Source organism: Nerophis lumbriciformis, linkage group LG09 (assembly GCF_033978685.3).
Source record: "Nerophis lumbriciformis linkage group LG09, RoL_Nlum_v2.1, whole genome shotgun sequence".
NCBI classification, from domain to species: domain Eukaryota; kingdom Metazoa; phylum Chordata; class Actinopteri; order Syngnathiformes; family Syngnathidae; genus Nerophis; species Nerophis lumbriciformis.
This window is the reverse complement of record NC_084556.2, coordinates 3,405,129-3,433,120: the sequence shown is the minus strand read 5'-3', so window position 1 is coordinate 3,433,120 and position 27,992 is coordinate 3,405,129. Positions and strand designations below refer to the sequence as shown.

General features: G+C 39.3%; 1 protein-coding gene across 1 annotated transcript; it reads right to left on the bottom strand.

Moving 5' to 3' along the window:
* Positions 1–4,147: 4,147 nt before the first annotated feature.
* LOC133607804 (14-3-3 protein epsilon-like) lies at positions 4,148–27,475 on the bottom strand. Its single transcript, XM_061962768.2, has 6 exons — positions 27,267–27,475; positions 12,414–12,613; positions 12,149–12,255; positions 7,966–8,172; positions 7,755–7,891; positions 4,148–5,105 (listed from the first exon to the last, which is right to left on the bottom strand). The coding sequence occupies exons 1-6, from the start codon at positions 27,328–27,330 to the stop codon at positions 5,050–5,052; spliced, it is 771 nt and encodes a 256-aa protein (XP_061818752.1). The 5' UTR covers positions 27,331–27,475; the 3' UTR covers positions 4,148–5,049.
* Between the last annotated feature and the right edge of the window lie 517 nt (positions 27,476–27,992).

The following is a 27,992-nucleotide window of genomic DNA, read 5'->3' as shown; positions in this document are numbered from 1 at the left end:
CAGACGACTTAATAGCTGGCCACCATGCTGTCCCAAAATGTCCTCTACAATCCGTGATGTCACGCGCTGACGTCATCACACCGAGACGTTTTCAGCAGGATATTTCGCGCGAAATTTAAAATTGCACTTTAGTAAGCTAACCCGGCCGTATTGACATGTGTTGCAATGTTAAGATTTCATCACTGATATATAAACTATCAGACTGCGTGGTCGGTAGTAGTGGGTTTCAGTAGGCCTTTAAGGAACATGCACACTCTTATTTCATGGCTGAAAAGAAGAAAACATAACTTATGAAAATGTATTTAAACAAGTAGGCCACGCTGTATGGCATTTTCCACATTTTTGCACACTCTTGGCATTCTCTCGATGAGCTTCAACAGGTAGTAACCTAAAACGCTTGTCACTTCACAGGTGTGCTTGAAGCTCATCGAGAGAATGCCAAGAGTGTGCAAAGCAGTAATCAGAGCAAAGGGTGGCTATTTTGAAGAAACTAGAATACAAAACATGTTTTCAGTTATTTCACCTTTTTTTGTCAAGTGCATAACTTCACATGTGTTCATTCATAGTTTTGATGCCTTCAGTGACAATCTACAATGTAAATAGTCATGAAAATAAAGAAAACGCATTGAATGAGAAGGTGTGTCCAAACTTGTGGCCTCTATTGTATGTATATCACAATCTATTATTTGGTATGTAAATGATACAAACCTTTGAAAATAGGTTACCAATGTTTCCAATATGGCTTCTGAGGAACACGGGGAAAAAATTGTGTCATTTACAGTATTATTTTGTCAAATCTATTATTAATCTACGTTCTATATTACTGCTAACAGTGCCGTTTGAAAAATGTTACTGGGAGGAAGTTGCAAAGTATTTACGTCAGTGCGTAAGAGAAGCTGTAAGAGGGTGGGGTAATACTGTGGAAAATACATTGGAAAGTGGGCGCGGTCTCGGCAACTATACTGTTGCAAACAGCCCTTTAAGATCTGCTTACATTCTGTAGTAACACGTCCCATCTACACTTAAAATGTAATAAGGAGTTATGTTTATGCTGTTTGGATACTTTACAAATTCCAGGGGCAGTATTGGTCATGTATGTTTTAAAGCTCATTGAATCATTACATTTTTCTTTACAACTATAATCAAAAAGAAACCCAGGATGGCAGAGTAACATCCATCCAAACATTTCCTACCACTTATCCCTCTCAGGGTGGCGGGGGGTGCTGGAGCCTATCTCAGCTGCACTCGGGCGGAAGGCGGGGTACACCCTGGGACAAGTCGCCACCTCATCGCTGGGCTGACACAGACAACATTCACACTCACATTCACACACTAGGGACCATTTAGTGTTGTCAATCAACCTATCCCCAGGTGCATGTCTTTGGAGGTGGGAGGAAGCCGGAGTACCAATACCAATTCAATGAAATTATTAAATCTTCGGTTTTTTGTTCATTCGGCTCTCTTTTATTAATTTCCCGAGTTTGTAAACAGAAATATTGTGGGTTGTTAAAAAGTATCAATGTAATGACTGTTACTGATAATTTCCTTGGTATCGTCACTGTCGATATGTGTATCACCTTTGTTTAGCTTGCGATTAGCTTATCCTCCTACGGTGTGTAGTGTAGCATGTTTAGCTATTCCTCGTCCTCCTGGGATGATGCTTGTAAGAAACCAATTTTGCCGCCACGGTGGCAAGGATTTCTGACTTAGAAGTGGTTCGTTTGGCACTGTGGAGGGACATTAGCAGATAGCGAGGACGCGTTCGTTATCCATCCATTTTTTACCGCTTGTCCCTTTTGGGGTCGCTGGAGCCTCTCACAGCTACGGAAGGCGGGGTACACCCTGGACAAGTCGCCACCTCATCGCAGGGCCAACACAGATAGACAGACAACATTCACACTCACATTCACACACTAGGGCCAATTTAGTGTTGCCAATCAACCTATCCCCAGGTGCATGTCTTTGGAGGTGGGAGGAAGCCAGAGTACCCGGAGGGAACCCACACAGTCACGGGAGAACATGCAAACCCCACACAGAAAGATCCCGAGCCCGGGATTGAACCCAAGACTACTCAGGACCTTCGTATTGTGAGGCAGATGCACTAACCCCTCTTCCACCGTGCGTTCGTTATCGTGTCGCTGTCAAATTTGCAGACACAGCTAAAATGTGTCGTCAATATGCATTATCACAATAAAACGATAGTATTAAAAGCTCAAATGTGTATCATTTATATCGTACAATCCAAGAGCTAGTGGGCAGCCTAGGATAGGGTCGGCACTCTTGGTGGCTTTATGGGTCGGTTCCGGTCTCTGCCCCCCCAACGCCCGGCAGACGATGGCGTGGAGCACCGCAGTGTATGTGGGTGTTGAAATGTTTTGTCTATGCATGGTGTGATCGTATTTGCGCAACAGGTAATATTTATTGCTTTTTTTTTTTTTTTTTTAATTGATTTACTCCTATAGCTGTATGTTGATAACTTCAGGTTATCAGTGGTAACTTCGGTGAACTGTTTGATTTTATGTGGCCTGCAAAAACCTTGAAATGTGTCAAATGGAGGGCCAAATAGGATAAAAGTAAATATATCTTTAATTAGTTAAATGTTTCCATAATGACCCTGCGATGAGGTGGCGACTTGTCCAGGGTGTACCCCGCCTCCCGCCCGAATGCAGCTGAGATAGGCTCCAGCACCCCCCGCGACCCCAAAAGGGACAAGCGGTAGAAAACGGATGGATGTTTCCATAATTAAATCAAAAATTAAATCAATAAAGTTAAAGTTAAGTACCCATGACTGTCTCACACACACTAGATGTGGCGAAATTATTCTCTGCATTTGACCCATCACCCTTGATCACCCCCTTGGAGGTGAGGGGAGCAGTGAGCAGCAGCGGTGGCTGTGCCCGGGAATCATTTTAGGTGATTTAACCCCAAATTCCAACCCTTGATGCTGAGTGCCAAGCAGAGAGGTAATGGGTCCCATTTGTAGTCTTTGTAAACTCACAACATACAGACCTCAGGGCGGACACTCTAACCACTGGGCTATTAATTACATTGTGGAATGACTAACTAAACCATGATATACCAATTATATTTAAATGACATTAATTTCAAGATGTATTTTTATAATTTTTCCTATTTAACACTCCATATGAATAAGGCATTTGAAAATGTTTGCTAAATGTGTTTCAATTGTTGTAAATTTCTGTTACCGCATGCAACTGCAGTTCTTAGGTGCTGCAAAAAGCTATTGCAAGAATTTTGTCACTAAAACCTTTTTTTTAAATGAATTCTACAATAGCTTAACTTTAATATCTGCTTGCCAATAAATGTTCCCAGCAGTTTGTTGGCATACAATATGATAATCAAGTGAAAGGTACAATTATGTATTATTATTTGACGATTATGCATTTATATGGTTTCACAGTTAGAAGTGGGCCATTGAGAGCAGTCGTAATAGATGTCGCCCTTGATCAAAATTATTGACACTCCTGTTAATGAAATAAATAACATGCCTACATTAAGGACAAACCTTCCGTAAAGTAGGGAAGGGAAGTGGTACCTTTCGGCGCGTCTATCTTAATGCAACTCACACACCGGAGAATAAAGACATAGCAGGAGGGATCAAATGTGGTCGCTGTATTCAGATATTGAACCCTTCCTCTTGAGGAGTGGGCCGTCTTGGTCAGGAAGTATCCATGCGTAAGCGACCCTGGAGGAAAAGTGGGATTAGTGTTTCAGCCAGGACACAACAGCACTGACCGGCTGGGGAAAGTGGGATTCAAAACAGGAACTCCCATGAATTACCTCCGGAGCCTTTCCGCTTGTATTTTTATTCAGATTTTTTAGGAGGGAGTCACGCTGGCTGTACATAAAGGTGAAAGACGCCTAAAAAGGGCTCAGACATCACAAACATTGTTAATTATTAGGATTGACACGCAGACTCAAAATGTTTCAAAACTGGCCATTGAAGAGTTATATTCATATGTAATGTTAACAAAAGGAACAGTGCAACATAAAAAATGTCACTTCTTGTGGAAAGTGGTGAGCATACAAATAAATACACCGTCAATGGCCATGCTTGAATCACTTGGGAGTGTGGAGTCCTCACTCCAATGCATAGCAATATCGCCCCCTAGTGACCACACGCACATTGTTTCAGTTTGAAGTTTTTAATGTTAATTCCATGCTGTGTTTTCAGTAAGAAGAATACAGATGGTACTTGTGGCTCCGATGACAATATCCAGTAGTACAAATCAGATTCACGTAACACACACCGACCAGGGGGAGGAAGAAGAGGAGATGACGAGTAGGCGAAAGAGAAGATGATGACACCGGGAAGGGTAGGGTGGAGGGGAGGGGTTGGTTAAGTAGGAATACTCCATTTCCCAAACAGTTTTTTGTGTTTTTTTTTTTTTTTTTAACACCGTTCGTGCCCATGCAAAAACTGCATTATGTTACAATCAAAAATCACACACGCTCACACACACACACACACACTCACACAAACACAACCTTATTAACACGCTAGCTAGCTATCTGCCGCCGTTAGCCATTAATTAGCACAAGAGTTCGGATGAAAAGAGCAGAGGTCAGAGAGCGGCGACATTCTGCAGTTTGTCGTTTTACAACCAAACAATATCAAACAATAGTAGCGAGAAGACCTGTTGGATTTATAAAGAGGGCACTTGAGTTGTTCCTAAAAAGCTTCCACGCTTCCCTTTTCTCCACGTAACATAACGAAGCGTTTAAAGACTCACACACACTAATGTAGCACAGCGTGTGAGTGGCAGAAACAGGCGAGCGGACTTGGCAACATGAAGCAGAAAGTGTCAAAAGAAAACGGGATTTTTTTTATTTTATTTTTTATATATATAGATTTTTTAAAAAGGGCACAATCTTGCAAAAAAAGTCTTGGAAAATGAGATGGCAGGGTGTGAGATGGTGTGCATACGAGGAAAGGGGAGAAATGGAAGAGAAAGTAGTAGAAGAAGAATGGAAAGTGTGAGGAGACGAGAGGGAGGAGGGAAGAGATCGTGACGAGGCGTTCAGGTCTCACTTGGCCTCGTCCTCCACTTCCGGCGGGGGGGCGTCTGTGTTCTGTTCGTCAACTGGCAAGAACAGACGACAGTCACACCTTAGTCTCATGAAAACATTGTCAACATACTAATTGCTGGGTTGCAGCCACGTGACCTACAAACACTTCCGGGTCAGACTTTGGTGCATTCAATATGGCTACCGTTTATTTACCTACAAAAGCGCAGAAGTCAGCATACTATAAAGAAGTGCTTTATTTGTGCATTATTAAATGAGTGGTGCCCAAGTAGCGGTCCTAATGCATTTGCTATCAGGCCACACAGAAACAAGCTTAAATTACTGTTCCACTAGACTCACTAGTACGTTTGTTATTAGATTTACAATGGAACCTCAATTTACGAACCCCTTTGTTTGCAAACTTTTTGGTTTACAAACTTTAACATTATACCAAATATGCCTCTGTGTACAAATGCTTCATTCATTCAGTGTCCCGCTGGCAGCCATTTTGTGCTTGATCCTATTGAAGCGATTAAGGACGTCCGCTTTGTACCACGGCAAGTTTTTAATTGTGATGAAAATACTTTTCTGAAAAAATATGCCAATGCGGACTTAATTCACAGCGGAGAACAAGACTACCTTTTGTTCAGCAGCACCTCTTCTGAGAAAACACACGGCCCCTCCTCCCCACTTCTCTCTTTCTGTCTGCTCATTTATTTTCTCTCACCAATTTTAATGTACTCTCAGTGGATTTAACTTTTTACAATCTTTAGTGTAGCAAAATGGTTGTTACATTTAAGAATTTGTGATTTTTGATTATTTGTGAGGGCACCAAAAGGAATTTGTGTGTGTGTGGTGTTGGCAGAAAAGCGATTACAGGACAGTTCAGCTTGCAGTTGTTTTGGCTTGTTAATAAAAAGACAGTTGACCCATCAGCTCCTTGGTATGTTTGTTTGATATACAGTACTGTATAGCAATTTATGTTGTGTTCAAAGTGTTCAAACCTTTTCTCGGGGCTGGAACCCATTGTTCATACCGGTATTTACATTGTTTCTTATGGCGAAATTTGCTTCACTATACAAACTTTGATTTACGAACCCTGTTCAAGAAGTAATTAAGTTTGTAAATGGAGATTCTACTGTATAATAAAACTCCTGATAGGACTTTGCCAATTTTTTTTACATGGGACAAAGCACATTATGAACATATAAAATGTAAATGTGCTAGATTGTAGCCAAGGGATTATTTCCATCTGCAGTCCCCGGCAGGTTGATTGTATAGAGTACAGTTAGTATATAACCTCCCAGGGATCATCTCTTCGCAAAGAAACAAGCTCAGGGCTCCCACGAAGCGTTTTAATTTGAAAAATTTTATTTGAAAAAAAATAAAATAAAAAAAGTTGTATTTGTCGTGCACTTATTTTTGCTGTATTTATCTGCCACACATGTAAGGCCGGTTTATGAAAATAATGTCTACATTAAACCGGTCCCCTAGTGCAAAAAAGGTTGGGGACCCCAGCTTAAACCAACCTACAGCACAGTATTCTCCCCTCATTGGAGCCTTTTTTTTTATTTTTATATATCGGTATCAGAGATTTTTACTTTTACGTACAATAATTGTGTCTGATATTTATCATGCACCCCTAGAAAATGAACACTTGAGTTATACCTTTTACACCCGTAATAATTGAAAGTGAAACAAAGAGACAATATTGTTTTCTAGACTTTCACCACATTAAACCTTTTCAACTTCAGTCATAACCAATTTTAATTGTATTCTTTTTGCCATAAAAACCGCTGATCAAATTAGATTGGCAAAATGAAATGATGTAAAGGCGTCAACAAATTAGCTATAAAAGTAGGATTATTGGGGTAATTACAGCGGTTAGTTGGTCAGTAATTCTTAAAAACCTTGATTTTGGTGCATTATATTTTCTTTTAGCAAATTTGTTTTTTTTACTTTTCACTTTGAAGTCACTAAAGCCCACATAACATTCTAAAATATTTTAAGTGTTTCTCCCCACATTTTCAGCATATCAGACCTAAACTTGGATAAACAAAAAAACACAATTCTGATGACTATTTCTATTTCCATAAAGAGGTAAATTGTTCAATACTGATCATAAGCTGCTTTTTACTTTTTCATTTTGTACTTCAATGTTACTGGTGGAAGGTTGCCATGGTGACGTGACATCAGAAACAGAAACACTTCATTAATCCCCGAAGGACGTTAAAGTTATAATTAAGACGTGTGAGTCCAGCAGAATTCCAATAGAAAGCATTGCATTAAGCTTGTTAACGGCATGCATGCCACTCCTACGCTAGCACCCCTTTCTTAGTTTACCAACTAATCTGAGCAAAAACACTTGTGATGTGTGAGTCACAGTGATTGGCGCTGCATGTGACAATAAAAACATGTTTAAAAGACACCAAGAGCACCTTTAAACATTCAACAAGGCAGGGGGAAGCACAGATTAGTGAAGGTAGCAAAGAGGTGAGGGAAGGCAGTAAGGAGGTGAGGAAAGGCTTGCAGGTTGTGTACAAAGAGGAAAGGACAGACTTACAAGACAAGATTTTATTAAGGAGGGAGCAAGAATGAGGAGATGTGTCCTTTTAAGAATCTATAAGGAAAATATGAAAGGTTAGAAGGGGAAGAGAGCTTTGAAGAAAGACAGGAAGAAGTCCAGAGCTGCAGGAGAGTAAAGTAGGAGAAGAAGAGCATGTTACCGTCTCCTTGCACGTCTGAGGTCCAAAGTGTCAAGTTGTCACGTAGCAGCTGCATGATGAGGGTGGAGTCCTTGTAGCTCTCCTCGCTCAGTGTGTCCAGCTCGGCGATGGCGCTGTCGAAGGCTTCCTTCGCCAACCTGCATCGCAACATGCAGTCAAACACGGCGTCTACGAAGAAAAGGAATTAGGTGGTGGGGAGTGAGTGCGTTACCTGCAGGCGCGGTCCGGCGAGTTGAGGATTTCATAGTAGAAAACTGAGAAGTTGAGGGCCAGCCCGAGGCGGATGGGGTGCGTGGGCGGGAGATCGTTCACGGCGATGTCGCTGGCTGCCTTGTACGCCACAAGGCTGTTCTCTGCTGCTTCCTTTCTGTCGTTGCCTGTGGCGAACTCTGCAAGGTACCTGTGGTAGTCTCCCTTCCTGCATAGATGTCAACGTCACAGCTTGGTCAGTTTTACAATGGCCCGCACCTCCTTGTACTCATTGCGTTAAACACGCAGAGCAAAAAAAGGATGCAACAAACGCTATTAATGATAAACCGCAGTAAAACTGAAATACTGACAGACATTAACATATTTCCCCATCAAGAGACAACAAACTCCAATCCAAACTGATATAAACAGATCGCTCTCTGAAAACAAAGATACAAAGTTTTGCACAATGAACTAAAGGCTGAGCTCTCAGCAGAGTGATCAATCTATACTGAGAGGAATGTGACAGGCGTCTACAACAGGAAGTGCACTCACCAGTGATGTTGGCCCCCTTATTGCACATTTCAAAATGACACTGCCATTCGTTTGTGTCGTAAACATTTTCCTTTATGCCATTAAGGTTTTTAAATTATTCTTAAAATACATTCTCTGACTAGTGACGTCATCCAGCCCCGCACCCCACCCCAGCTTGTCAAAATCTCCCCAAACTTGTCCCAAATGTTGGTGTTACATTTATGCTGTAAAATATTTTTGTCTATTATAGTTTTAATGTTCAGGCATGTGAGCATCCGAGGAGAGGAAAAAAAGGAGGAAAACTGACGAAAAAAGGAAGTCAACTTCTATTCGCACCATGTAATCCCAAAGAAAATTTTGAAAATTAAGACTACATTTCCTGCAGCTGGGTGCATTTCTACACAATATTTTACCTTTAGATTTATTCTCACCTACCAACCTCTTTTGGCTGTCTTTCTGAACTTACATATCCCACGTAATGCACCACATAATTTTTTGTTTTCAAATAGAAAATGTACTAACATTATTATCATTGAAAATGTAATATAAACTTTTCTAACATGCATACAAAAAACTCAGAAAACATTTACCATTTGGCAATTCTATCCTATAGCCACGTCCCCTTAGGTAATATACTATGTGTCGTGACCTCTGTTTAAAATCTGGTCAAAAATATACATTCTCCCTGGCTACAAATAAATACTCTAGAGCAGTGGTCCCCAACCTTTTTGTAGCTGCGGACCGGTCAACGCTTGAAAATTTGTCCCACGGACATAAAGAAATACAATCATGTGTGCTTACGGACTGTATCCCTGCAGACTGTATTGATCTATAATGATATATAATGTATATATTGTGTTTTTTATGTAGATTTGATAAAAAAATAAAAAATACATTTTAAATTTCTTGTACGGCCCGGTACCAATCGGTCCACGGACCGGTGGTTGGGGACCACTGTTCTAGAGCTACATCTGGTTTGGAACAAACAGTGTTCCGTTTTTTTATCATCCAATTATGATTAGCAGCAAAGTAGAAAGCCGTCAACAGTGTGGCTCGGAGGGTGAACGCAGGCGACAACAAGTACCGTATTTTCCGCACCATTAGCCGCACCTAAAAACCACAAATTTACCCAAAAGCTGACAGTGTGGCTTTTAACCCGGTGCGCTTTATATATGGATAAATATTAAGATTCATTTTCATAAAGTTTAGGTCTCGCAACTTCGGTAAACAGCCGCCATCTTTTTTCCCGGTAGAACAGGAAGCGCTTCTTCTTCTACGCAAGCAACCGCCAAGGTAAGCACCCGCCCCCATAGAACAGGAAGCGTTTCTTCTTCTACTGTAAGCAACCACCCGCCCCCGGAAGAAGAAGAAGCGCGCGGATTTTCGTTTCATTTCCTTTGTGTGTTTACATCTGTAAAGACCAGACCACAAAATGGCTCCTACTAAGCGACACGCGTATAACGCAGAATTTAAACTTAAGGCAATAAGTCATGCCGAAGAACACGGAAATAGAGCAGCAGCAAGAGAATATAACATAAATGAATCAATGGTGCGTAGGTGGAGGAAGCAAGAAGATGACCTGCGCCAGGTAAAGAAGACAAAACAGAGTTTCCGAGGGAACAAAGCAAGATGGCAACTGTTGGAGGACAAACTCGAACAGTGGGTTGTTGAGCAGAGAGCAGCAAGCAGAAGTGTCAGCACCATCACTATTCGAATGAAGGCAACAACGCTAGCAAGCGAACTTCACCTGGATGATTTTAAAGGTGGTGCTTCTTGGTGTTTCCGGTTCATGAAAAGACGCTTATAGACTACGGTGTCGTCACGGACTACAAAGGCGGACTCGCACAATTTTTCAGGATTTATAGAGATCCCAAATACAGATCAGCAGGTACCAGAAGGTAAGAAAAGTTGTGTTTGCATAATATTGCGAAACAAAGTGCCAGATAATATGTCTTACCTTATACACACACTTTTCAATTCGGACACCGAAGACGAAGAATTCGAAGGATTTACGAATGAAGAATAACTTCAGAAAGTGAGCGCTATGTTTATTTTGTGTGTTGTGACATTAACGTTCGAGCAACATTATGTTGCTATTGCTCTGCACTATTTTGAATTTTACTATGTTTGTGATTGCACATTTGCGTACATTTTGGGAGTGAACAGAGTTGTTAGAACGCTGGTTTTTAATATATTATTAAAGTTTGACTGACCTATCTGACTGTTTTTTTGACATTCCCTTTAGCGCAGCGTAGGCGCGGCTTATAGTCCGGGGCGGCTTATAGGTGGACAAAGTTATGAAATATGCCATTCATTGAAGGTGCGGCTAATAACCCGGGGCGGCTTATAGTGCGGAAAATACGGTAAGCTGACTACATGATACCAACTATGCTAAATAACAAGCTTGTTTCTGCCGCCCCAACATGCTGCAATTCAGCGAGTACATGCGAATGAGGCGAGCGTTCAACAAATTTTGTGTTATCCTATTTTTTTTTTTAAATTAGTTGTTTTTCATAATTTAGCCACGAAACATTACTTTTCGTTAGACACGTTTCCAATAAGCCACGGATGTATAGATACTGATCGTTTGCTGATAAGAAAAAGTCTGAAGGTCATTAAAACAATTGGCTCCATCTTTTGACACTCCAATTCCCATCCTTACACGCTACTGTATTTTTATTAAAAGTGATACTTTGACGCGAAAATGAATGTTTAAAAACTCGATTTCTGTGTTTTCGCGGACATTTCACATGCCTGAATGTTAACGTGTTATTCATTTGTAGCACACCGACCTTGTCAAAAGCTCCCAAACGTTTATACTGTAAAACATTTCTTGTCTATTATAGTTTTAATGTTGGCGTTTTTTATTCATACAGCCTCCACAACTTGTCAAAATCTCCCCAAACTTTTGTGCTGTAAAAATGAGAAATAGACAGAGTGAGAGACGAGACAGACGGACAGAGAAAAAGAGACACATTTTGACATGGTGGGGGGTCTGGATGACATCACTACTCAGAAATCGTATTTTAGAATAACCTAAAAAACCGAAACACAAAGCAGCAAAAACGAATGTCAATGTCATTCTAATATTTGGTATGATAAAGGGGGCCCAACTTCACACAGGTAGAGGACTCATGTGATGTCACAAAAACCAGAAGTAAAGCACACAACATCCATTTTGCCTTTGAAAAAAATAAATAAAAAATACTTCAACCTTTACAAATAATGGTAGAATTATTTAAACACTCAAAAATAATCTGGCTCTTAAGAAGCCAGAACACAATATTTTATGTTTGTTCTGCCAAGAAAGTATAATTTGTATTTCTTTTTTTTCTTTTCTAAACCATAAGTTTTCAGTGTATGTATAAGCACAGTACCGCAATAACCGTGATAATTTTGGTCACAATAACCGTGATATGAAATGTTCATGTTACATCCTGCGATGAGGTGGCGACTTGTCCAGGGTGTACCCCGCCTTCCGCCCGATTGTAGCTGAGATAGGCTCCAGCGCCCCCCGCGACCCCGAAGGGAATAAGCGGTAGAAAATGGATGGATGGATGTTGTTACATCCCTACAGTGTTTATTTTACACATTTGCGTACAACTTGATCGACAGTTGGGTTATTCCAGCAGTGTCTGCTCACACGAGTTGATTCAAGAAAATAAACTTACATTTTGTAGTAGAAAACCTTGGACTCTCCCGTGGTTGAGGATGCGATGAGGTGATTGTCCAGCACATCCAGAATGTCGCTGCAAATTGATTTCAGCTCGTTCTCCACCTGCAGACACACAAAAACAGAAAGTCAGTGACAAAGTGCTATGGTGCCCACTTATGGATGCATTATCCAGCGAATTTTTGAGCAAGGTTTACAAAAAGTAACTTTGTCCGTGCAAAAGTGAACCTCAACGGAGGAGAATCTTAAAACTCTGGTCTGACCAGCTTCCGGTAATCTCTGTACATCGTCAGCTTTTCTTCGCCCGCTTTGCTTTCTTCCTTCTGTTCCAGGCTGCTGATTATCCTCCAGGAGGCTCGCCGTGCGCCGATCACGTTCTTGTACGCCACTGACAGAAGGTTCCTCTCCTCCACGGACAGCTCCAAGTCCAGACTCGCCACTTTCTTCATCGACTCCACCATTTCTGGAAGAATAAGGGGAGGGTCAGACAAGGGACAATTTGGTTAGCCTAATAAGTTACTTGTAGCTTATTTCCAGGTCACTCTTAGTTCTAGCAATATTCTGCCAACGTGATGTGTTGAAAGCAATTGTCACTGTCCCATCACCCACGGATCTTTCAGCTAATTACAGTGCATTCAGAAAGGATTCAAACAGTCGTATCGGAGCTGTAATGCTAGCTCTAACATTTTGCCAGAATTGTTTGCTTGATGTCAAGGTATCTAGTCGGATTCAGTGCATCTGCAAAGTACTGACAGCGCTTCACTTTTTCCACATATGTTATAGCCTTATTCCAAAATTGAATAAATATATTTTTGTCCTCAAAATTACACACACAATACCCAATAATGACAATGTGAAAGTGTTTAAGAGCTTTTTGAAATTGATTAAAAATAAACAACTAAGAAATCACATGTACATAAGTATTCACAACATTTGCATTGAAGCTAAAACATTAGATTAGGTGCATCCTGTTTCAAATGATCAGCCTTGAAATGTTCCTACAGTTTAATTGGAGCCCCCATGTGGTAAATTCAGTAGATTGGACATGATTTGGAAAGGCACACGCATGGCAGAGCACAAACCAAGAATAAAGTCGGAGAAATTTTGTGTAGACCTGCGAGACAGGATTGTCTTGAGGCCCAAATCTGTGGAAGGGTTAGGGTTGTTTACGATAAACCAATGCAACCAGATATCCGGTCCAAAAGTGACCAGTTCAGCTATGCTGGTTACAGCCCCCTCAATTGATAAGGTTCAGTTGTTAATCTTTAGTTTAACCGAGTATGAACACATAAACCGATTACCGCGCCAAACTACAAATCTGTTGACGATTTTTTTTATTTTATTTTTTTTAAAACAAGACGAGTCAGGGGTGCCTGTAAAGATTCCCGTGCTTGTTATGTGACTGGAGCCGAGAGTAGACGTAGATACATGGTCCGTGTGTCGCGCGAGACGAGCATCCAGACAGTTTATCTTAAAAACAACGCGGGAGTCACAGACGCCCGCCAAATAATTAACCACAAGATACGCAACGTCAACACTGGGGACCGTCTCCATGCTGTGCCGTCCGTCGATATTGTAACATCCCAAGTAATGGCTGCTTAGACAGCTTCCCAGTTTGTCTTTTTTTATTTTATTTCACAAAATGAAACGTTCTTGTACAACAGACTCAATCTCCGTATCGTGCGCCCTTTTCCGGAAACTTAGCATAACCCTTAAACTCCACAACACACGTCACTTCACATTCATGTTCCGGAAGTCCTGTCCCCCAATCAATCCATTGGCTGACAACACTGACTGAACTCGTGGAAAATAAATATTTGACATGTGACACGTTTGCCTTTTTACTTTAACAACTTTGGGGATACATGTTGTGTTTTAAAAATTAGAAAATACTGGAAGCATGTCACTTTTATAGAATGTGCTTTATGATAAATGTGTCTCTGGGTGTTTTATTTATTAGGTTATTTGTATTCCCATGGCATTTAACTGATGAATAGTCTTACATGACATTTGACCTCTCATCCGAGTAGTTTTAGTTCATGCTCATAGACTTAGCCTGGGCAGAGCTAGTCTAAGCGCTTGGTGACAAGGTCCTAACTATTAATCTTTTATAATGAGTGTACGCACGGAAGGAATGTTTATGTTCTTTTGTGGTGTAAAAAATAATGTGTCAACAAATGTTATCCATAGAATCGAACATACACTGTAATCTTATTGAATTGTTCATATAATAAATAAAATCGTATCGACTAGCTCTTACACTAAATCGAATTGAATCGTTCCGTTTTATATTAAAATCATTTTTGAAATCACATCGAAACCCATGTATCAAGATAAGAATCGAATAGTCTATCACAAAAAGATTTACATCCCTAGGATGGGCACAGAAAGAGATTTGCTGTCTTGAAGCTCCCAATGAGCAGTGACCTCCATCCATCCATAAATGGAAAAAAATTGCATTTAATAGGACTCATTCTAGAGCTGGCCAGCTGTCTAAACTGAGCGATCGGGGGGAGAAAGGTCGTAGTCAGGGATGTGACCAAGAACCCGATGGTCACTGTCAGAGCTACTGCATTCCTCTGTGGAGAGGAGAGAACCTTCCAGAAGGACAACCTCTGTAGCAATCCACCAATCAGACCTGTATGGTAGAGTGGCCAGACAGAAACTATTCCTTAGTTTAAAACAAAAAAAAAAAGGAAAAAAGTTAACAGCAGGCCGCGCCTGAAGTTTGCCAAAATGCACCTTAATGACTCGGATCATGAGGAAAAAAAATTATATGGTCAGATGAGATAAAGATTGAATTCTTTGGCAAGAATGCCAGGCGTCATGTTTGGAGGAAACCAGGAACTGCTCATCTCCAGGCCAATACCACCCCTGCAATGAAGCATGGCGGTGGCAGCATCATGCTGTGGGGATGGTTTTCAGCGACAGGAACTGGGAGACCCGTCAGGAAAGAGGGAAAGATGAATGCTGCAATGTACAGAGACATTCTGGATGAAAACCTGCTCCAGAATGCTCTTGAACTCAGACTGGGGCGTCGGTATATGTTTCAGCAAGACAATGACCCTAAGCACACAGCAAAGACACCAAAGGAATGGCTTCAGGACAACTTTGTAATGGCCCAGTAATTGTCCTTCAATGGCCAAGCCATAGCCCAGACTTGAATCCCATTGAACATCTCTGGAAATATTTAAAAATGGCTGTGCACCAACATATCCCATCCAACCTGATGGAGCTTGAGAAGTGCAGCAAAGAGGAATGGGCGAAACTACCCAAAGATAGGTGCGCCCAACTTGTGGCATCGTATTCAAAAAAATTTGAGGCTGTAATTGATCAACAAAATATTATTAGGGGAGGGGGTTTGGTCTATTTTTTTTTGTCATAAAAAAATACAATCATGTGTGCTTACGGACTGTATCCCTGCAGACTGTATTGATCTATATTGATATATAATAACCAGAAATATTAATTAACAGAAAGAAACAACCCTTTTGTGCGAATGAGTGTGAATGAGTGGGAGGGAGGTTTTTTGGGTTGGTGCACTAATTGTAAGTGTATCTTGTGTTTTTATGTTGATTTAATTAATAAAAAATAAATACTTTTTTTTTTTAATTTCTTGTGCGGTTTGGTACCAATCAATCCACGGCCCGGTGGTTGGGGACCACTGCTCTAGACCTCACTGTAGGATTTGTAAGGTCATGTAAATTTAATTAAACAAGATTGATGCAAATCCACCTTTTTGCCATCTTTTTTTCCCAGATAAGAATCAATAAGTGAACCGATAGTTGAATTGTTAAACAGAATTGGAAGTGGAATCGTAAACGGAAAAATCTTACCAATTCCCATCCCTAATTATAATCCATATAATTATGTAATCTATCAAGGCAGAAAGTGAGCCTGGGCGATATGGCCTAAAAAATTTAATTTTCAAAAATATGATTTATGATTTTTCCCCCCTACTTTTTAAAGAAACCAATGAATACAAATGACCGAGAAAATTCTAAACAAGTTTATTTTATTTGCTTAAAAACTAGTAGTTTGAAATGACACTACATACACTGCATCTTATGTTTAGCAAATTCTAATTCGAACAATGTTCTTTTGAGAATAGATATACATTTTTACTTTTTATGGAATAATTTTCAGAGAACTAAATTAAAAGCTGTGTCTGGGAAACAATGCTTCTGTCTTGAATTTTTTTTAAAAATACTTCTGTTAACAAAAATATAGCATTGCACATTGCATCCAAAAACAATCTCCAACATTGAGATTAATAAAGTGAAAACTTAAAACTTATGTATTGAATAAAAATACTTCTGAATAAAAATATAGTTTTATATATTGCATGCAAATAAAGTAAAACGTTGATAAGACTATATAATAGTTTTAGTAGACGGATAAAGGTAGGCTTTTATTATTTACACATCTTGTGAGGAGTGACTGCTTTAGTGATCGCTCTGTGCATTGTGCTTCTTCCTCATCATACATGGATGATATCATACATATAGTTGTGTTAATAATTTGGCCAGATTAAGATGTATTATAACTGGATTTTGTTTGTTGTTCGGCTCGTAGAGTTTTATTTAAACTTTGCACTGTGCAGTCATTTGTTCCACGACTGTTGCCACAAAAACCAAACACTTTCCTTTTCTTTGGAACAAACGTCTCGCTCTTGCCAGCGTTAGCATTAGCCATGTTTTGAATCTCCGCCAAGAAAGTAAGGGGGCGGGCGAGGGCTACCGAAGTTTATGGGGACAAAAAGTATGCCGGGGTGAGAGGAGAAAAAAAGATTGATTATCTTTTAAATAGTCTGCAACAAAAACTCGTATACCGTATTTTTCGGACTATAAGTAGCAGTATTTTTCATAGTTTGGACGGGCTCCAGTGCGACTTATATATGTTTTTTCTTTTTTTATTACGCATTTTCGGCAGGTGCGACTTATACTCCGAAAAATACGGTATATCAATAAACTCGATATACTGCCCAGACGTAGCAAAAAGGAAAGAAAATGTGAACACAACCATGGAAAACACTCAATGTAAACAACATTCTAAAATCCCATTGAACACCTAACATTAACCTCTTAAAATGAAAGTGAAAAAATAAAGGAATACACAAGAAACGCCTAAAAATGTGTAAGAAATGAGTGCAAAGTGTAAATATTTAAACAGACGTGTTGTAAATGTAGATTAAAAAATCATAATCTCTTTTAGTTCTTTGGTGAATGAGGTAAAAAAAAAAAAAATTAGCATGGATTGCTATATGACTAATCACTGGTGGAACGCACATTCTACACGCATCACTGATCTTGAAAAGTGCCGAAGGTGTTCAACATTTTTGTCAACGTCAACATTTCATTAATGGAGGGCTTGGTACGCTGCCCAAATTCTGGCCATCTACAGACAAGGTCTAAAAGTCGGGATGATGCTGGGAAGTGAGCCAGGCCCGGATTTTATCTTTCATGTTTTCAAGGTGATTCACTGCAATGTGATGGGAAGAATTGAGAGATTAAGAGCAATGAAAACCACATCTCATTAGTGTTTTTCTCCCTTTTGATAACACATTCAAAAAGTTATTTAGGTCGGGGGATGCCAATACTGGGCCGTGGGCGAGAACATGAAGAGACAAAACTATATCAACAAGCTTTCTCACAGGGGTTACTGGAAAAAAAAACCTTCCCAGATCAGTGAGGATAATGAGACAAGAAAGCCAAACTCAACTGAGAATAAGACATCAGCTACTTAAAATAGGGATGTGTTGCTTCTGGTCATGGTAATGTACCGTATCCGGTGTGTGGAGGTACAAACTGTTCCATCATTGTTAGGTTGAAGTTCAAAGGAACTATTCACAACTTCCCACAATGGCATCGAAGACGTTGCCAATCACGACCAATTACTTGTCTAAGACTGGATTTGCGACACGGACCACTACCAAGACAAGACAAACAAGAAAAACACGCTGCGCTTAACATAGGGATGTAACAATAAACAGTATCAATGATAACTGCAGTTAGTATTAGTGCTTCAAATTTAAAAAACTATTGATTCTGGAAACAGGTTTTATTACGTAGTTTTGGCCTTTTGGCCACACATTTTCAGTCACTATTAAAGTAAAGTTCAAGTACCAATGATTGTCACACACACACACTAGGTGTAGCGAAATTATTCTCTGCATTTGACCCATCACCCTTGATCACCTCCTGGGAGGTGAGGGGAGCAATGAGCAGAAGTGGGGGCTGCGCCCGAGAATCATTTTTGGTGATTTAACTCCCAATTCCAACCCCTGACGCTGAGTGCCAAGCAGGGAGGCAATGGGTCCCATTTTTATAGTCTTTGGTATGACTCGGCCGGGGTTTGAACTCACAACCTACCGATCTCAGGGCGGACACTCTAACCACTAGTATTCTATGCATATGCCGGCTTTGCATACAACCACCTTTGTAGTCCGTAGCCAACAATGCAGTGTAATAATGAAACTCAACACTGATAAGCATGCTGCTATAAACATTTATCGAGTGGTGAAAGGACACCATTATGACAAGTAGATTTACTGCATCTTGCAGCTCAATAGACAAAGGCCTATTTGTAGCAGGTAGCGTACGCACCAGATGAATTTGAATCCTCAAGAAAATTATCTTGCAGCTAGGGATGTAACAAACGGTATTAATGATAACCGCAGTACAACTCACGAAGGTTAGTATTACTGTTTTAAACAAAAATGTTCAAAAACTGTGATTGATAACTGCACTTTGATTAAGTCACCGACTAAGTGGCACCAGCTAACACGATAACAAAAGACATTAATATCTCCAAAAGTTAAACGGTGCTTTGTGCTCTTACCACAGTAACGAGCTATTACCATTAGTAGACAGTAGGGATTTAACGGTATTGTAGATACCGCGGTATAAAAAGCCTCACAATAATGCAGTGTGAGAGTAGTTTTTTTCTGGCGCTTTTGCATTGGCTGGTCTGAAAATAAAATACATTTCCGAAAATCCTCTGCACAGCGCGGGACCGGCAAGGTGGGGGCACGAAACACTGAAAAGGGGAGAAAAGGAGAAAGCATGCGGTAGAAGTGTGTCCTTATTAGATAAGGGGAATTGTTTTTGGATGGAATTTGATAACATGTTCTGGAAATGTCCATTAAAAAAAAACATGTTGCTAACAAACAGACAAACGAAAATTTCCAAGCCGACAGAGCACCGCCGCAGAGGTAAAGCATCCAGTTGGAGCGCAAACATTTCACACCTTGGGAAATTTGAGAAGCTTGATAAACCATTACCCAGAAAACATATTTGAAGCCAGCGAAGCTAAACATAATTTTTTGAGATATTGACATTATTAAAAGTTAAATTGTCTGTTAATTTTTCAGACAAATAGCACTTTTGAAAATGTATTTAAAAAAAATGTCCACAGCAGAGGACAAAGCTTCTCAGAAAGTTAACGTATTTTTCGGACTATAAGTCGCAGTTTTTTTCCCATAGTTTGGCCAGGGGTACGACTTATACTCAGGAGCGACTTATGTGTGAAATTATTAACACATTACCGTAAAATATCAAATATTATTTCGCTCGTTCACGTAAGAGACTAGGCGTATAAGATTTCATGGGATTTAGCGATTAGGAGTGACAGATTGTTTGGTAAACGTATAGCATGTTCTATATGTTATAGTTATTTGAATGACTTTTACCATAATATGTTACGTTAACATACCAGGCACGTTCTCAGTTGGTTATTTACGCGTTATATAACGTACACTTATTCAGCCTGTTGTTCACTATTCTTTATTTATTTTTAAATTGCCTTTCAAATGTATATTCTTGGTGTTGGGATTTATCAAATAAATTTCCCCCAAAAATGTGACTTATACTCCAGTGCGACTTATATGTTTTTTTCCTTTCCTTCTTTATTATGCATTATCGGCCGGTGCAACTTATACTCCGGAGCGACTTGTACTCCGAAAAACACGGTAACCTTAAACATAGTTTAACACTTGTTTACATGGTCACTTTAAAGATGCTCAACTGTAAGGTTTTTTTTGTTAATATCCGCTTGAAACAGTGGATGTTTCTGAACAATACTTTGCACTAATTAATATGATTAGAACATTTGAGAATTATGTTTGTGTTTGATTACAGTAATTACAGTGTGTTTATCCTAAACATTCCTGCCACTTCATTTTACACACTACAGCATTTTTACCAAGTCTTTTTTTGAAACAATTCCACCATTTTGAAACAATTCCTTTTTTATTTTATTTAATTGAGACAAAGATTATTTATGTATTTAATATTTGTTTGCTTACTATCAATCAATCAATCAATGTTTACTTAAATAGCCCTAAATCACGAGTGTCTCAAAGGGCTGCACAAGCCACAACGACATCCTCGGCTCAGATTCCACATCAGGGCAAGGAAAAACTGAACCCAATGGGACAATGAGAAACCTTGGAGAGGACCGCAGATGTGGGGACCCCCAACCCCTGGTATATTATTTATTTATTATTAATTTGTTCACTGTTCTGTTACAGAGAACAAGGAAATTGGATAAAATTGCTATGGTATGAAAAGGGGTAGGATTAAATAAGCTCTGCTTCTTCCTACTCCTTTTCGGACGTGCTGTAATGAAACGACTGGAATTGTGTGATGCATTACATCGTATCGTATGCATGTTCGAAATAAACAAACTGAACAATAATATCATACCGTGGTCTCAATACTGTGACAAAATCGCACCGTGAGATTTTGATATCCCTCCATTCCTAGTAGATAGTCAACCCTCAACAAATAGAAACAATACTTTCTAGTCCTAGTTTCAGGGGGTTTATTGCTTTGAACCTTCTCTTTAGGTTAGAATTGCAAAACAAAGTTAGCGTGCCCATTTATTAGCAATGCAGCATTGGGGCTTACTATAACAAGCACTAGTATATGGTAAAAATGTACTGATTTGTTTTATATTTGAACCCTAAAGGGAAGTAAGACAAATTAAAAGCAAGTGTGCATCAAATACCCAAACCCCTCAGGCAAATGACTCGCTGGCTAACTCGGCTAGCTGAAGGCATGTAGAGCTGCTACGTTTTGTTTTGTTTTTTAAAACACAAGCAACCTTTCTAGACCTTTATCCACAGTTGATTTTAAACATTAATTATAAAGCAAGTACATATTGCGAAAATATTATGAAATTTGACGATTTTCTAATTTCATCCTCCACCCCGAGAAACCACTTGATGAGGAGCGGCACGTCAACGGCGTTGTTTCGCATACTAAAAACTATTTTTTGCGGATCAAATTGGTAATTACTATGTTTTGGGGAGCATATGCTGATCAAACGGGTGTGGATGTGTGCACTAAACAGTGCTAGTGTGGCAAAGTTCGGCGTGACGAGGATGAAAGGCTAGTTAGCCAGCTAGCTGACAATTTTAATCATCTAAATATTCTACAAACATAGCGAGACAGTTGGGCGTTTGAATAAGTGTCCGCAATCTATTTAAGGGTAAATTATGACTTACTCTGACATTTTTAATATTTTATTATTTATTTGTTCACTGTTCTGTTACAGAGAACAAGGAAATTGGATACAATTGCTATGGTATGAAAAAGGGTAGGATTGAATAAGCTCTGCTTCTTCCTACTCCTTTTCGGATGTGCTGTAATGAAACGACTGGAATTGTGTGATGCATTACATTGTATCGTATGCATGTTCGAAATAAACAAACCGAACTGAACGATAATATCATACCGTGGCCTCAATATCGTGAGATTTTGATATCGCTCCATTCCTAGTAGATAGTCAACCCTTAACAAATAAAAAAACAAAACTTTCTAGTCCTAGTTCCAGGGGGTTTATTGCTTTGAACCTACCGGTACTCTAGGTTAGAATTGCAAAACCAAGTTAGCATGACCATTTATTAGCCATGCAGCATTGGGGCTTATTATAACAAGCCCTAGTATATGTATACAGCTTCACTAATGGACATTGGAGTGTTACTTTCAAAAGGCAAAATTAAAGTATTGCTAGAAACACAATTTTATATGGGACTTTATTGTATTATATGTATAGTACATGTTCCAAAAAGAAAAAAGCATAAAACACAGTATATTTAAATTTACTAAATGTAAAAAAGGGAATAAATATTCAAAATAATCTAGTTTGGTTACGCCATCATGAGCGCAACACAAGGTTGTAAAAGTTTCAACTACAATTCTAAATAAGATGTCAAAAGCAAACTGAAATCAAATACACAGCTTAAAGATTGATCAATACATAATGTATGATGATTTATCAAAATATAAAAGAAATATACCTGAACAGAACGCTCATGATGGTTACACCAAAAAGTAACGCTATGAATCGCGGTTTTCCAAGTTTTTGGGGCATTTTTATGCTATTTCCAAGCATCTCCTTTTTATTATCGTTGATTTTAAATGGTCAAACTAATGCATATTATATATGCATGCCTTAGTAAACAAAACAAAAAAAGTCATATTTATTTTGATTGTTACATTTTGAAGTACATTTGTGCAGGTGGGTGTACCCATTACCAGAGCTGTACACCTATGGTAAACATGTACTGATTTGTTTTATATCTGAACCCTGCAGGGAAGTAAGACAACTCAGTGGCCTAGTGGTTAGAGTGTCCGTCCTGAGATCGGTAGGTTGGGAGTTCAAATCCCGGCCGAGTCATACCAAAGACTATAAAAATGGGACCCATTACCTCCCTGCTTGGCACTCAGCATCAAGGGTTGGAATTGGGGGTTAAATCACCAAAATGATTCCCGGGCGCAGCCACCGCTGCTGCCCACTGCTCCCCTCACCTCCCAGGGGGTGATCAAGGGTGATGGGTCAAATGCAGAGAATAATTTCGCCACACCTAGTGTGTGTGTGACAATCATTGGTACTTTAACTTTAAATTAAAAGCAAGTGTGCATCAAATACCCAAACCCCTCAGGCAAATGACTAGCATGCTAACTAGGCTAGTCATTTTAGGGTTTTTTTAACACAAGCAACCTTTTCAGAACTTTATCCGCAGTTGCTTTTAAACATTAATCAAAAAGCAAGTACATATTACGAAAATATTATGAAATTTGACGATTTTCTAATTTCATCCCCCACCCCGAGAAACCACTTGATGAGGAGCGGCACGTCAACGGCGTTGTTTCGCATACTAAAAAATATTTTTTGCGGATTAAATTGGTCATTACTATGTTTTGGTGAGCATATGCTGTTTAAACGGGTGTGAAAGTGTGCACTAAACAGTGTTAGTGTGGCAAAGTTCGGCGTGACGAGGATGAAAGGCTAGTTAGCCAGCTAGCTGACAATTTTAATCATCTAAATATTCTACAAACATAGCGAGACAGTTGGGCATTTGAATAAGAGTGTCCGCAATCTATTTAAGGGTAAATTATGACTTACTCTGACATTTTTAATATTTTATTATTTATTTGTTCACTGTTCTGTTACAGAGAACAAGGAAATTGGATACAATTGCTATGGTATGAAAAAGGGTAGGATTGAATAAGCTCTGCTTCTTCCTACTCCTTTTCGGATGTGCTGTAATGAAACGACTGGAATTGTGTGATGCATTACATTGTATCGTATGCATGTTCGAAATAAACAAACCGAACTGAACGATAATATCATACCGTGGCCTCAATATCGTGAGATTTTGATATCGCTCCATTCCTAGTAGATAGTCAACCCTTAACAAATAAAAAACAAAACTTTCTAGTCCTAGTTCCAGGGGGTTTATTGCTTTGAACCTACTCTAGGTTAGAATTGCAAAACCAAGTTAGCATGACCATTTATTAGCCATGCAGCATTGGGGCTTATTATAACAAGCCCTAGTATATGTATACAGCTCCACTAATGGACATTGGAGTGTTACTTTCAAAAGGCAAAATTAAAGTATTGCTAGAAACACAATTTTATATGGGACTTTATTGTATTATATGTATAGTACATGTTCCAAAAAGAAAAACGCATAAAAGACAGTATATTTAAATGTACTAAATGTAAAAAAGGGAATAAATATTCAAAATAATCTAGTTTGGTTACGCCATCATGAGCGCAACACAAGGTTGTAAAAGTTTCAACTACAATTCTAAATAAGATGTCAAAAGCAAACTGAAATCAAATACACAGCTTAAAGATTGATCAATACATAATGTATGATGATTTATCAAAATATAAAAGAAATATACCTGAACAGAACGCTCATGATGGTTACACCAAAACGTAACACTATGAATCGCGGTTTTCCAAGTTTTGGGGGCATTTTTATGCTATTTCCAAGCATCTCCTTTTTATTATCGTTGATTTTAAATGGTCAAACTAATGCATATTATATATGCATGCCCTAGTAAACAAAACAAAAAAGTCATATTAATTTTGATTGTTACATTTTGAAGTACATTTGTGCAGGTGGGTGTACCCATTACCAGAGCTGTACACCTATGGTAAACATGTACTGATTTGTTTTATATCTGAACCCTGCAGGGAAGTAAGACAACAAATTAAAAGCAAGTGTGCATCAAATACCCAAACCCCTCAGGCAAATGACTAGCATGCTAACTAGGCTAGTCATTTTAGGGTTTTTTTAACACAAGCAACCTTTTCAGAACTTTATCCGCAGTTGCTTTTAAACATTAATTAAAAAGCAAGTACATATTGCGAAAATATTATGAAATTTGACGATTTTCTAATTTCATCCCCCACCCCGAGAAACCACTTGATGAGGAGCGGCACGTCAACGGCGTTGTTTCGCCTACTAAAAACTATTTTTTGCGGATTAAATTGGTCATTACTATGTTTTGGGGAGCATGTGCTGTTCAAACGGGTGTGGATGTGTGAACTAAACAGTGTTAGTGTGGCAAAGTTCGGCGTGACGAGGATGAAAGGCTAGTTAGCCAGCTAGCTGACAATTTTAATCATCTAAATATTCTACAAACATAGCGAGACAGTTGGGCGTTTGAATAAGAGTGTCCGCAATCTATTTAAGGGTAAATTATGACTTACTCTGACATTTTTAATATTTTATTATTTATTTGTTCACTGTTCTGTTACAGAGAACAAGGAAATTGGATACAATTGCTATGGTATGAAAAAGGGTAGGATTGAATAAGCTCTGCTTCTTCCTACTCCTTTTCGGATGTGCTGTAATGAAACGACTGGAATTGTGTGATGCATTACATTGTATCGTATGCATGTTCGAAATAAACAAACCAAACGATAATATCATACCGTGGCCTCAATATCGTGAGATTTTGATATCGCTCCATTCCTAGTAGATAGTCAACCCTTAACAAATAAAAAACAAAACTTTCTAGTCCTAGTTCCAGGGGGTTTATTGCTTTGAACCTACTCTAGGTTAGAATTGCAAAACCAAGTTAGCATGACCATTTATTAGCCATGCAGCATTGGGGCTTATTATAACAAGCCCTAGTATATGTATACAGCTTCACTAATGGACATTGGAGTGTTACTTTCAAAAGGCAAAATTAAAGTATTGCTAGAAACACAATTTTATATGGGACTTTATTGTATTATATGTATAGTACATGTTCCAAAAAGAAAAAAGCATAAAACACAGTATATTTAAATTTACTAAATGTAAAAAAGGGAATAAATATTCAAAATAATCTAGTTTGGTTACGCCATCATGAGCGCAACACAAGGTTGTAAAAGTTTCAACTACACTTCTAAATAAGATGTCAAAAACAAACTGAAATCAAATACACACAGCTTAAAGATTGATCAATACCTATTTATGATGATTTATCAAAATATAAAAGAAATATACCTGAAGAGAACGCTCATGATGGTTACACCAAAAAGTAAGGCTATGAATCGCGGTTTTCCAAGTTTTGGGGGCATTTTTATGCTATTTCCAAGCATCTCCTTTTTATTATCGTTGATTTTAAATGGTCAAACTAATGCATATTATATATGCATGCCTTAGTAAACAAAACAAAAAAAGTCATATTTATTTTGATTGTTACATTTTGAAGTACATTTGTGCAGGTGGGTGTACCCATTACCAGAGCTGTACACCTATGGTAAACATGTACTGATTTGTTTTATATCTGAACCCTGCAGGGAAGTAAGACAACTCAGTGGCCTAGTGGTTAGAGTGTCCGTCCTGAGATCGGTAGGTTGGGAGTTCAAATCCCGGCCGAGTCATACCAAAGACTATAAAAATGGGACCCATTACCTCCCTGCTTGGCACTCAGCATCAAGGGTTGGAATTGGGGGTTAAATCACCAAAATGATTCCCGGGCGCAGCCACCGCTGCTGCCCACTGCTCCCCTCACCTCCCAGGGGGTGATCAAGGGTGATGGGTCAAATGCAGAGAATAATTTCGCCACACCTAGTGTCTGTGTGACAATCATTGGTACTTTAACTTTAACTTTAAATTAAAAGCAAGTGTGCATCAAATACCCAAACCCCTCAGGCAAATGACTAGCATGCTAACTAGGCTAGTCATTTTAGTTGTTAACACAAGCAACCTTTTCAGAACTTTATCCGCAGTTGCTTTTAAACATTAATTAAAAAGCAAGTACATATTGCGAAAATATTATGAAATTTGACGATTTTCTCATTTCATCCCCCACCCCGAGAAACCACTTGATGAGGAGCGGCACGTCAACGGCGTTGTTTCGCCTACTAAAAACTATTTTTTGCGGATTAAATTGGTCATTACTATGTTTTGGGGAGCATGTGCTGTTCAAACGGGTGTGGATGTGTGAACTAAACAGTGTTAGTGTGGCAAAGTTCGGCGTGACGAGGATGAAAGGCTAGTTAGCCAGCTAGTTAGCTCGCTAGCCAAGTTAGCTGGCTAGCTGACAATTTTAATCATTATCCAAATATTCTACAAACGTAGCGAGACAGTTGGGCGTTTAAATGAGAGTGTCCGCGTTCTATTTAAAAAGGCAAACCATGACTCACTCGGATATTTAATATTTTATCCCAGCAAACAGTCCTCCGCCATTTTGTTTCCATCGAGAAGCAACAAGATCCATGTGAACCGTGTTACCTGCGCGGGGGAACCCGGGGGAGGGAAGGTGGTAGCCGGCCTTGGCGCATCGCAACGTTACGTTACCCGGCTCCCTCAAACCTACCGTCGTATCTTTCCGCTTGTTCGGCAAGCTTCGCTTGGTAGACTGCGTCGTCTCGTTCCGCCATGGTGCTCGACTAACAGTGGGGGAGAAGAGAGAGAGAGAGAGAGAGAAAGGGAGGACTGTGTCGGCCACACTGATGGTGGATCTTACAGCAGCAGCACTACACAACAAGCCACCACGGCAGCGCTGGCATAAATATGGCGTCGACGCAGCATCCGGGAACCTGACGCCGCGTCCCCACCCTCGTTGACGCAATGCAACAAGTGCGACCCCCCCCCGCCCCCCTTACCCTTCGCACAGATGAGCCCGCCAGACTTCGTTTAAAAAAATAAAAAATCAAGCAGCAAATGTCTCCATGTTGATGTTATGTATTAATAAAAACATATCCCTATACATTCAGAACATACTTACAATTCGGCGATCATCCGTCCTTTAAAAACAATAGTTTAATCGTAAATCTAATAAATAATCTAATCTAATAATAATCAAATACTTTTTTTTTTTTTTTGCTTGTATTTCTTTTATTTGGGTTTTATCGTTGTACGGTTTCTTTTTCCTAGATATCAAATCAAATCAAATCATATCAACTTTATTTATAGAGCACATTTAAAATTTACCACAGGGGTAGCCAAAGTGCTGTACAATGAGCAGGTTAAAAGATAAAACGAGTACCGAGCAAACACAACACAACACAAACAGAACACGATAAAAAATAAATAATTAAAA

Bases quoted from the DNA above. Each gene is read 5' to 3' on its own strand.
- LOC133607804 (XM_061962768.2), bottom strand. From the start codon at position 27,330: ATGGCGGAACGAGACGACGCAGTCTACCAAGCGAAGCTTGCCGAACAA. The intron at 12,614-27,266 runs GTAGGTTTGAGG...TTATTCTTCCAG, and splicing joins ACAAGCGGAAAGATACGACG to AAATGGTGGAGTCGATGAAG. The intron at 8,173-12,148 runs GTAAGTTTATTT...ACATCTATGCAG, and splicing joins AAGGTTTTCTACTACAAAAT to GAAGGGAGACTACCACAGGT.